Source organism: Sminthopsis crassicaudata, chromosome 2 (assembly GCF_048593235.1).
Source record: "Sminthopsis crassicaudata isolate SCR6 chromosome 2, ASM4859323v1, whole genome shotgun sequence".
Taxonomy (NCBI): domain Eukaryota; kingdom Metazoa; phylum Chordata; class Mammalia; order Dasyuromorphia; family Dasyuridae; genus Sminthopsis; species Sminthopsis crassicaudata.
The window spans coordinates 38,475,211-38,487,771 of record NC_133618.1 but is presented as its reverse complement, the minus strand read 5'-3'; the positions used below and the strand labels follow the sequence as shown (position 1 = coordinate 38,487,771).

At 37.7% G+C, this 12,561-nt stretch overlaps 1 protein-coding gene across 1 annotated transcript in view; it reads left to right on the top strand.

Annotated features, from left to right (window-relative positions):
- The window catches only part of CNGB1 (cyclic nucleotide gated channel subunit beta 1), a 105,420-nt gene that overhangs the window by 86,425 nt on the left and 6,434 nt on the right, over positions 1-12,561 (top strand). Inside the window, exons 26-31 of the mRNA XM_074285878.1 lie at positions 1,413-1,554; positions 4,872-5,031; positions 8,988-9,085; positions 9,191-9,274; positions 10,191-10,309; positions 10,787-10,933. Coding sequence (XP_074141979.1) covers positions 1,413-1,554; positions 4,872-5,031; positions 8,988-9,085; positions 9,191-9,274; positions 10,191-10,309; positions 10,787-10,933 — 750 coding nt within the window. The remainder of the gene's footprint in view (positions 1-1,412; positions 1,555-4,871; positions 5,032-8,987; positions 9,086-9,190; positions 9,275-10,190; positions 10,310-10,786; positions 10,934-12,561) is intronic.

Genomic DNA, 12,561 nt, shown 5'->3' with positions numbered 1-12,561 from the left:
ATTCTGAGAAGTGGCCCCTAGCTATCACCAAATTCCTTTTTTTTTTTTAATTAAAGCTTTTTATTTACAAAGCATATGCATGGGTAATTTTTCAACATTGACCCTGACAAAGCCTTCTGTTCCAAATTTTCCCCTCCTTCCCCCCACCCCTTCCCCTAGCTTGCAGGTAGCCCAGTACATGATAAATATGTTAAAATACATATTAAATCCAATATGTTGATACATATTTATGCAGTTATCTTGCTACACAAGAAAAATCAGATCAAGAAAGAAGAAAAAAACTAAGAAAACAAAATGCAAGAAAACATCAACAGACAGAGTGAGAATGCTGTGTTGTGGTCCACACTTTGTTCCCATTGTTCTCTCTCTGGGTGTAGATGGCTTTCTTTATCATTGAACAAATGAAACTGGTTTGAATCCTCTCACTGTCAAAGAGAGCCGTGTCTATCAGAATTGATCATCTTATAGTCTTGTTGTTGCCATATCACCAGATTCATAAAGGGACCAAAGGCACAAAGCTTATAAATAATATTCTGTTTCCTGTACCAGATGTACACTTATAAACATATGTTGTCGTTCAGTCATTTCAGTTGGGTCCAATTCTTCATGACCTCATTTGGAGTTTTTTTGGTTTGTCAGGTCCTTCTCCAGATCATTTTACAAATGAGGAAACTGAGGCAGGCAGAGTGAAGTGACTTGCCTAGGATCATACACCTAGTAAATGTCTGAAGCTGGATTTGAACTCAGAAAGATGAGTCTTTCTGACTCCAAGCCCAGCATTCTATTCACTATGGTGCCAGCTAGTTCCCTGTGAGCATATGGGTGCCTCTTTTTTTTTTTTTTTTTTTTTTAAGAAAAAGTGTCTTTAAAAAAAAAATGATTTCTTGAGTCAAGAAGACATGAGTTAAACTTATGGCACTACCTGCCATCTAGAGGAGGGCGTGGGGGAGAAGGAGGGGAAAAGTTGGAACAGAAGGTTTTGCAAGGATCAATGTTGAAAAATTACCCATGCATATGTTTTATAAATAAAGAGCTATAATAAAAAAAGACATGAGTTAAAATATGATCTCACTAGCTATGTGACCTTGGATTTGTCACTTAACCTCAGTTTACCTCAGTTTCCTCATCTGCAAAAGGGGTATAATAACAGCACCTACCTCCCAGGATTGTTGCAAGGATCAATAATGGATAATAATTGTAAAGTGCTTAGCACAGTGCATGGAACATAGTAGGTGCTCTATAAATTAGCTATTATTATTTTTACATAGTTATCCCCAGTATGGGGTGTAGGTGCCTCTTAAGCTAAGATGTATAAAAATAAACAAGGAAAAAGGTCTCCTTCAGCTGCTCCTTTTCCATAAGCAGCATAGTGATTGCTCCAGTCACCCCCCCCCTTCTCTTTCTCTTTCTAGTTACATTCGCTGTTATTATTGGGCTGTCAAGACCCTGATCACCATCGGGGGACTGCCTGACCCTCAGACTCTCTTTGAAATCGTTTTCCAGCTGCTGAACTACTTCACGGGGGTCTTTGCTTTCTCCGTGATGATAGGACAGGTGAGTACAGGCAGGATCAGCAGTGGCCTCTGCTGGCTGATTTGGAAAGATCCTGGGAAATCCCTCCCTTCAGACCTCTCTCTGGCCCTGTCTGACCGGCTTCAGGGCCTGAAATTCCCCCTCAGCCATTCAGTCTGCGGCTCTTTCACCCCTTCCTCCAGACCTCCCTTTGAGAGGACCCCTGTAAATCCCCAATTCTTGAGGAATGAGTTTCTTAGGTCCACCTCCCAGGAGGGACCAGAGCAGGTGGAGAACACGGAGTGGATGGTGGGATCCAGGTGCTACAAGGGGAAGAAGTGATGGAGGATGAGCAAGATTTTTTTTTAATTCATTTTTCCAAATTATCCCCTCCCTCCCTCCACTCCCTGCCCCCGATGGCAGGTAATCCCATACATTTTACATGTGTTACAATATAACCTAGATACAATATATGTGTGTAAATACCATTTTCTTGTTGCACATTAATTATTAGCTTCCGAAGGTATAAGTAACCTGGGTAGATAGACGGTAGTGCTCACAATTTACATTCACTTCCCAGTGTTCCTTCTCTGGGTGTAGCTGTTTCTGTCCATCATTGATCAACTGGAAGTGAGTTGGCTCTTCTTTATGTTGAAGATTTCCACTTCCATCAGAATACATCCTCATACAGTATTGTTGTTGAAGTGTATAGTGATCTTCTGGTTCGGATGAGCAAGATTTTGAGGATACCAGAGAAAAACTTCATGTTATACTTTTCCAAAGGGCCAGTCTTATGAATTCAGGCTTAGGACTGATTTAAGGATTTCAGCATAGTGGGACTGCAGTCAGGGAGACTCATTCTTCTGAGTTCAAATTCACTCTCAGACATCTACTAGTGTCTAGTATACTAGTGTCCTGCTAATCCCTTCATACTGTCTGCCTCAGTTTCATCGTCTGTAAAATTAGCTAAAGAAGAAAATGGCAAACCATTTTTGTCTCTGCCAAGAAACTTCCCAAGAGGTCACAAAGAGTCAGACAGACTGAAAGGACTGAACAACAACAAGGATTTCAGGATGGAAGAGAGTGTGAAAAGAAGGGAAGATAAGTAAAGAAAGTAGGGAAAGGTAGAAAAGGAACTCTGAAAGGATCTGCATCTCTTCAGATTTATGGGAGCAGAGTTAAAGCCCTTCCATGGTGGTAAAGGTAGGAAGACCTCTAAGACACTATCGATGTGAACCTGGGTAAGTCATGTATCTTCCTTATCTGTAAAATGAGGAGCTTGCATTTGATGGCCTCTAAGGTCGGGATCCATGACCCTACAATATATCTGCTTTTTGTGGTGGCTATGGGCTCAGTAGGTTAGGTGATCCTCCATGTTTGGGCCCTCCCCATCCCTTGTCTCCCTCTGGGAATTTTAGAATTTCAGAGAAGTTCTAAACAGCTCTTTGTTGGAGCAGCTTAAAATCAAAGAATCATAATGACTTTGGTAGCTCTAATTTTATAATTCTATGAGTGAGAGTTGGAAGGGATATTACAAAGCATTCAATATGATCTTCCACCCAAAGCATATTGAAAGATGAAGACAGCTGGAATTATAGGATTGAGCTTCCAGTGACCATGGTGAACATATACCATATGGATCAAAATAGAGTGTTCGGAGCAAGGAAGGTGATAAGAGCCTTATTATTCTCTGCCTGATGAATATTGAGAGTATTTGGGTATTGAGAGCATTATAATCTGTTCTCGACAATGCACTTTAGGAAGGGTAAATGGACTGATGAATTTGCAAGAGCTCATCTTTCCAATCTAACTTCATTTCTATTTTTGATAGAGCTCTTGGACTAACCCATTGGAGGGTTAATAGAGATATAATTTACCTACATTTTAGCAGAGCAGTTGACAGTTTCTCAACTATCTTTTTTGTGAATGAAATGGAAAGATGTGAGTTAGTTGATAATGTAGTTATGTGGAGGCAGAACCAGTCAGCTATCTGGGTGCAAAGAGTTGTCATTAATGACAATATCAACTTAGGAAGAGAAGGAGGTATCTAGAGGGTTGATCTATGACCTTGTCCCTGTATCATATAATATTTGTATTAATTATTTCGATAAAGTTATAAATGGCATATGTACAAAGTTTGTGGATGACTTGGTAGGAGGGACAACAAATATAGTAGACAATGGAATTAGGATTTCACCAAACTCAGTTGCTGGGTCAAATGTCTTAGGGTGAATCTTGATAATGATAAATGTAAAGATTCACACTTAGATCAAAAAATAAATGTCACAAATTCAAAGCAGGAGGTGTGGCTAGAGAGCAGTCTTGATAGACCATTTGAAAATTCACATATTGGAACTATATATATATAGGATTGAGCTTCCAGTGACCATGGCGAACATATACCATATGTATATATGTATGTATATATATATATATATATATATATATATACATATATATATATATATATATATATGTGTGTGTGTGTGTGTGTGTGTGTGTGTGTGTGTGTGTGTGTAATTAAAAAATTAAAAATTGTAGTGTTTGGTTCTGGATACCTAATTTTAAGAAGGCCATTGATAAGTTAAAATATATCCATGGCAGGGATAACATGATATTCAAGGTTCTGGAGACAATGTCATGTGAAAATTAATTGCAGGAACTAGGAATGTTTAATATGAAGAGGAGAAGACTTAACTATAACATGATAGAAGTCTTCAAACATATGAAGGATTCTCATAAGTGAGAGGAAGTAGTTTTATTTTGTTTAAGCCCAAAAGGTAGAGCTAAGAACAATGAGTGGAAATTGAAGAAGGAGCTCTATGGGAAAACTTCCCAACAATTGGAGCTGCCCAAAGTGCAATGGGTTATTTCAGGAGTTGGTAGGCAGTCCTCCCCTCCACCCAAGCAAGGTCTTTGGGAAGATGCTGGATGATGATAGGGTTGTTTCAACAAGGATTCTCTCAGTTCTGTGTTGGACTACCTGAGCTCTGAGCTCCCTCTCAACCCTGAGGTTCTGTGATTTGTAAAAGTATCTTATTCATTGAGTTTGATTGGGGAAGGCCTCAGAAAAACAAATTTCTATTACAAAGTATAAAAATGACCAGCTGAGAATTTAAGACATCTTCTTCCACTTTTAAAAAATTTAATTTATTTTTTATTTTCAGTTCCAAATTCTCTCCCTCTTCACCTCCCTCCTTTTACCCATTGAAAAGGCAAGAAATATGACATGCATTATACATATGAAATAAGAAAGTCTCTTTAAAAGAGGATACCCAGTTACATCTAAAACATCTCATTTTAAATTGCTCATAAGTTTTTCTTAATTTTACTTGGATTCTCTCCTCTGCCCTTCCCAGATGAGAGATGTAGTTGGAGCAGCAACTGCAGGACAAACATATTACAGGAGCTGCATGGATAGTACTGTCAAGTACATGAATTTCTACAAAATCCCGAGATCAGTTCAGAATCGTGTTAAGACCTGGTATGAATATACATGGCATTCTCAAGGCATGCTGGGTAAGATTTGTATTCCATTTGAAGTTTCTACTTCCATAAGGTTTATTTGCCTAATGTATCTTGTTAATAGTATTAAAAGTAATCCCCATTTGTATGTTGTTCTCCAGATTTTTTTACATTGTGACCTTTCAGAGGAAGGAGTAGTGTACAAGACATATGGCTATATCTAAGTAAAAAGTCCACTCTGGGTCACTCTCCAAAGCCAGGCAGGCTACATCTCTCCATCAAGTTTCTAGGGCACCCTGAGGGGTTTGTGGGTGTGTCTTTGATGTTTGCATCAATGCCCTCAAGTATCAAAGCTCACACCCTCCCCAGCAGTGTCCTCTACATTGCTATTATCAATAATTGGCACCCCAGTTTCATTTAACCATTTAATATTAGGCAACTTTTACAGAGAATATTTCCTTCAAAAATATGCAAGAACAAAGGTATACATTTTTCCTTCCAGCCCTTCAGGGTCATACATCCTTTCCTCTCCATCACCACATTAGTGTCTATCAAGAGAAGGCACACTCTTAGCACATTTCCTACATGAAATCAAGTTATTAAATGCATATCTTAATTTTACAAAAAATTTTTGATGAGTCCTCATTCAACTATCCTGTGTTAGATCTTGAAAGTCATTCCCAAACTTGAGATAGAGAGATTGACAAAGAGAGGAAAGAAAAAGAAAGAGACAAAGATATAGAGAGAAACAGAGACAGAGAGAAAGAGAGAGAGAGAGAGAGAGAGAGAGAGAGAGAGAGAGAGAGACAGACAGACAGACAGACAGACAGACAGACAGACAGGGACAGAGACCCGTACAGAGAGATACAGACACAGAGACAGAGAGAGGAAAGAGAGAGAAAGGCAGACAGACAGAAAGACAGAAAATGCACAAGAAGACAGTCACTTTCTTTTTATTATTATTATTATTATTATTATTCAGAGTCACTTCTTTTAATGATTACTAAGCAGATCATGGTTCAGGGCCATTTTTCTTAGACACAAAACTTTGTCACAAAGAGGTGAGCAGAGGGACCAAGGCATTAATTCATCATTCCAAAGTATAAGACTTTTGGATCTAAGTTAACATGTTATCAGAAATGGAAAGCGTCTCTGCTTTATCCATAGGATGCTCCCCTATCCATATTTCATAGAATATACTTCAATTTAACCACAGTTAATATAAAAAGATAAGGTCAGATTTCTTAGTTTCTTCTAGCCCTCAGCCTCTGGCAACAACTGAACCTCTGAAGTTCTTAACAATTCTGAGATTCTGTATAATTCTGCTTTCCCAAATGTGGTAAGGTTGGGTGAGAAAGACATGTCCCATACTTTTATTTGCAAAGCACTTTGTATTAGTGAGAAGAGCTGGAAGAACAATTTACACAATAACAACAAGATTATTAATACAAACAAGTTGGAAAGACTTAAGAGCTCTCATCAATGCAGTGATGACCCATGATTCCAGGGGGACCAATGATGATGCATGTAGTTAATGGACTCAAGATGCAGACAGACACATTTTTGGACATGGCCAGTGTGGGAATTTCTTTTTATTGACCATGCATATTTATTACATTTTTTTTCTTTTCAATGTGGGTGGAGAGATAAAAAGAAGAGAAAATAATTATTTGGCAATAAAGAAAAAAGAAGAAAACACTTTAAACTATTCAAATTCTCACATTTATTTCTTCTTTTGATCCTAACAAGACCCCATCAAAGGAGAATGGGAGAAAACAGAGGTTCATAGAAGTTATGAAGGTCACACAGATAGTTAGAAGTAGACCAAAGAGGACAGGCCAGGCTACCGGCTTATAGTTCAGGGCTTTTTTTTTTTTTTTTACTGAATTACATGGTTCTTATTCTATGCTTCCTTCACGAGAGATAATTACAATGAAATATTAACAATGAAATCCAAGGAGACCATTTGTAAGTGCTGGAAATGTGTTATGGTTACTTTGCATAACTATCATTTCATAGCCTCAAAATCCTAGCTGTGTTTTTCTTCCTTTTTATTTATTTATTCATCCTTTTAAAATGTTCTCAATTGAGTTTTTGAATGCATCTATGGGAAACATATTTCTGCTTAAATATTTTCAGCCTTTAACAATGAAAATGCCTTTTCTGATTTAATAATTTACACATTTAACTTTCTCATTTTGTTTTCTATTGCTTTGCAAAAAAACTAATAGTAAACTCATTTATTTATAAGATAAGGGATCAGAAATAGAGATAATCTTTAAATAGCCAATAAAACAGAAATTATTTTATTCAGACTTTAGAGTGGATTTGAAGCAGAGCCATAACTAGGTATAGGTATTCAGAGTTTTGTCCCAGGACAGCAAAATTTAGTGGGTGCCAAAATTTAAAATAATTTTAAAGAGTGTCTAATTTTAAATTTTGCTACATTTGTATCTTGCTAATTTTTGTATTCCTGTAGTAGCACAGAAACAATTGAATTTAGAACATAGTAAAAACAATTAGTTAAAATCTGAAATTATCAGCAGCAATTTCTCCCTGGTTCTGCTGTTACATTTCTTTTTCCCTGCCCCTTTACAAGCAGTACAACTGAGCTGTATTCTTCTACTAACCCTGACATTTGTTTCAACCCAGTTGATAGATACCTCATCAGTGTTCTTCCATTGTCCACGAATGTATTCTTACAGGCCTTTGTGTCCTAGTTCTTCCCACCAACTCAATTGCATTGGCTTAATTGCTTCTCACAAAAGGAGATAGTTTGGTCTAATAAAAAGAATTGGTCTCAAAACTAGGAAGACCTAGATTTAAATCCTGCCTCTGACTCCTACTTACTGTATAACCCTGGACAAGTCACTTAATGTCTCAGTGCCTTACGCTACTTATTAAGACTATAAATTTCAGAGAACGGCTGTTCTGCCTTGGTAGAGGCAGTTACTCACTGGGAACTCCTTATACCAAAGAAATCACAGATCTTCCCTTTATCTCTACTATTTTCACATCGAATTATATAGGAGAATGCTATTTGCCTCAAAGCATCAAAATCGCTAGCCAAGGTTCTGATTATACGATTTCTGTTTGGCTTACATTCCTAATTTTGCTTAACATGGCTTAATCTCATAGGATCTTATATTGATGGGACCTTAATAACCATGTGGTCCAAATTCCTACATCTTATAGGAATATTCTATAAGATTTATTAGGTGAATGATCACTCAGCATCTACTCCAGCACTTTTAGTGCTGGTGAGCTCATTACTCATGGAGCATCTTATTCTATGTTCACACAGTCTAACTGTTCCTTTGTATCAAGCCAAAATCAGCCTCTCTGTACCTTGCCACTTGCTGAGCCTACTTCTGCCCCCCTAGATAATTCTATCCTACTTAAGTTCATTTAGAAAGTTAGAAGAAATGTCTTTGTGTGTCAGGCAGCAGGGCTAAAATAGGTCTGAGATATGAGTTTCTTACAATGATATATAAGACCAATAATCTGCCTTCAATCACTCAAGAGTTGGACCAGTATTCCTATTCAATCTTTTTAGTACCACATCTCTCAGGTTCATAGACTTCAGGATTATAATTCTTGGAAATGAACAAAATAATTAGACTTTTTTTGAGTTTCTCAGAATTCTTCCAAATCCAGAGGAAGTTTTGTTTTTTTTTTTTTTTTTTTTTTTTGCTCCTAGGATGTAGAGGAAAAAAAGCATCATCATCACCAATCTCCTCCCCCCCCCCACCAACAGTATAACAATGCTCTGTTCTATTATGGTAGCTGACTCTGGCCTATACCAACTTTTGGAAATTACAGACCCCTTCTTTCATATATAGACACCCTCTCAAGGTCTACTATAATTTGTATGTGTTTTTGATCAAAAAACCTAAATATAATCCTCCACATTCATTTAGATACTGAAAGGACACTGAACTCATGCATCATCCAGTATAAATGAACTTTCATAAGGAGTAAATGATGTATTTTTTCTTCCCATTCATCAGATGAATCAGAGTTGATGGTGCAGCTTCCAGATAAGATGCGGCTGGATCTTGCCATTGATGTCAATTATGACATTGTCAGCAAGGTGGCTCTTTTTCAGGTACATTTGCCAGTTGAGTCAAAGTTAAACCTCATTCATTATGTGGATTCCAATCTGTTTGTCTTTAAATCCTGACTCTTTTCCTCTCTCCCTCTCTTGGAATAGGGCTGTGACAGGCAAATGATTTTTGATATGCTAAAGAGGCTAAGGTCTGTTGTTTACCTGCCCAATGACTATGTGTGCAAGAAGGTATTTATTTATTTATCCATTCATTCATTCACTTGTTTATTCATTCATTAATTTGTTTATTTATTTGTGTAAATGACAAAGAAGAAGTCAGAAGGCACAATAGACACTATATGAAAGGAGGAATGATTGGAAAAGTCATAATTGGAATGTACAAATTGTCGACTTGCAAATAGATAATTATGCTAATTATTATTATCGGTAGTACTAATACATCATATGAACACATCTGCTTATAATTTTAAAAAATGTTGATATCTACCATCTTGTTTGATCAGTTTGAAGTGAGTATGAGTGAGGTAGGGAGGTAATAACAACAATTATTATACTAATATTATATAATGCTTGAAGATTTACAGAATGCTTTACATATGTTATCCCATTTCGTCCTCCCATTTGGCATTATTATTTTATCCATTTTATATATGCAGAAATGGAGACTCAGAAAGCATCAATACCCTGGATATGGTTACATCTAGTTAGAACAAATGTGATTTAAAGGCAGCCCTTGATCTTGTACGCAGATAAGAGCAGTGAGCTCCCTGGGAAGCTGAGGATGATGGATCTTTTGAGCTCAGGAGTTCTGAGTGTCATTGGGCTAAGCTGATTTTAGCATTAAGCATTAAATTCTCTGTTTATTTGCTGAGTCTCTTGGATCAGGAGCCTCTAGGTTGTTTAATAAGAGATCATAAATAGAATGGGACAAAACTCCTATGCCAGGGAGAGCAGGATCAGGCCATGTGAATAGCCTGTATGCACTGGGCAAGATAGAGAGAAAACCAAATCTTGAAATTAATAAATAACTAAAATAAACCAAAGCTCTATCATGAATAGGTCTGATTGAGTGGGAGCTTTTGTGATTAAAATATTCCTGTACAGTATTTAAACATTAGCAACTTTTTTTTAATTATTATTTCAGGGGGAAATTGGAAGAGAAATGTACATTATCCAAGCTGGACAGGTCCAGGTACTAGGTGGGCCAGATGGCAAATCCGTTCTTGTGACTCTGAAAGCAGGATCTGTATTTGGAGAAATAAGGTCAGAAAGGAACCAGGGGTGGGAAAGAGGTGAGGGTAGGGTAGAGGAGGGGAGAATTGGGGAAAGGAGGTCAGACTTTGGGATGGTGGGGGGAAGGAGAGATAATAATCAATGAGACTAGGGCTAGAGAGACCAGGGTTGAAACATTTCTATAATTTCACTGAATTTCTTTTCAATGGAGTTCTAAAACCAGCTGCCAAATTGCTAACAAATTAGTTTTCTTTCTCTGCATTCCCAAATTGGGACACATAGACTTTCAGCGGCTTTGGTGACTTCATGGTGGTTAAAGGGAGGGGAAGAAGACAAAGGAACCAACACTGATCATTTACTTACTATGTGCTAGGCCCGAGACTAAGCACTTTACAGATATTATCTCATTTAATGGTTGGGCTAGCAAGGTCAGACGAAAGATTTCACAACACATAATTCTAGCGCTCAGTGGTTTTGCCTGCTCTCTTTATTCTCTCAAATAATTAGCTTGTTGGCTGTCGGTGGAGGAAATCGTCGCACAGCGAATGTAGTGGCTCACGGGTTCACCAACCTTTTCATTTTGGATAAGAAGGACTTGAATGAAATTTTGGTTCACTATCCAGAGTCTCAGAAGTTGCTTCGGAAGAAAGCCAGGTATGTGATTCCTTAGAAAAGGAATGGTCAGTGATTTGGACATTTACTGGAAGACCATAAACTAAAGAAAAAGTAGCATTCTATATGAGTAGAGGAAGTTTCTTTTTCTGGGAGTCCCCAGTGAAATCACAGGTCTGTCTACATCTATACAGAATGTTTTGTACAAAAAGTGTATAGAAATTTAAAGGCATTTTTGTTGATTCCATATCAAAGAAGTCCATTGTGCTCTCTTTTATGGTCTTCAATAGGTTTCTTGTTGATGTCACATATTCCAGTGGGGCACACCCCACAAATCCTATATATTCCAGTGCACTGCCAATGTACCACATCCCTCCACATGACTCCCTGCAGTGCCAGCCAGAGAGAACTGCTCCCCAGATCATGGTTTCTGGAGTGAGGTAGAGATTGGAAGAGATATCAGAATTGGCCTTGTGCTCTTTTTTTTCTACTGCCATTTCTGTTTTTAGCAAGTCATCTCTAGCTCCTTTATTCTCAGAATAATGAAGCTGGACTAAATAATCCCCTAACTATGAATCTATGGTTCTTTACCGTCCTCTCCCTTAAGGAATCTAAGAGTTAAGGACATTACTGTACCAAGAATAATTGGAATGATGCAGTTCACTTACTTTAGGGCACTTGCCTTTTCATCCAAGAAATTTTTACACAACCCTGGGTATCTAGGTATATAAAATAGATATACATATCAAGCATTTGCTGCTAATAAATTATAATTTCACGACCCTCATTTAGTTACATGACCCCATGTAGGGTCACAACCCACAGTTTAAGAAGCTTTACTTTAGAGAATAATATTACGCTAACATGACTGCTCTGACCCTTTATAGAAAGACAAAGTTTATTGTGAATTCAGCATTTCTGAGGGAGAAGAGTATTACATATTTACCTTAATTTTTCAGTTCCAAAGGAAAGATTCAAATTCTGTGCCATTTCCAAAAACATGAGGACAAAGGCAATCATCAAAAGGGTAGAATAGAATGAATGACGGCATTATCCCAAAGTTGCTAAATAACAAAAGCATGGTTGAGATTAACTGCTGATCCAGAGGAAATTTATTCTGAATGGACAACTGACAGCGGACTTTTATCATTTCACTGATCCTTGTACAACCTTTTTCCATATCATAAGAAGAATGTGCCCCCATATTAGCCAAGTGCCTTGGTTGTCTACTTGTCCAATTTATAATCATAAAATATAGTAGATATGCAAGTGTGTTCCTTTCCCTTTGTGCACCAGGATGCCCTTTTTGTGCCAGTATGTACATATGCCAGTAGGGGCCTGTTTTTGGATATGGCACATGGATGGGTAAAGGAGCTGGAGAGTAAAGGAGTAAGCTTCATCTGGAACTTGGAGAAAGTATGGTTCTTTCAGGAGGACTTATAAGTTGATATGAGATGGAGGCAATAACTACAGAACAAAAGACATAATAAATGCCTGTGCTATTATTGGAGGTATTGATACAGTAAAGAATCATGTGCACTGAGGAAAGCTCATGTCCCAGGAGGAAGAACAAAACCATAGGATCTTGTTCTTGTTGGTACTGCAGAGATCAGTACAGCGGGGACTGGATGCTCTAAGGAGCCACACAAACTTGTCCCCTCGTTCTAAGT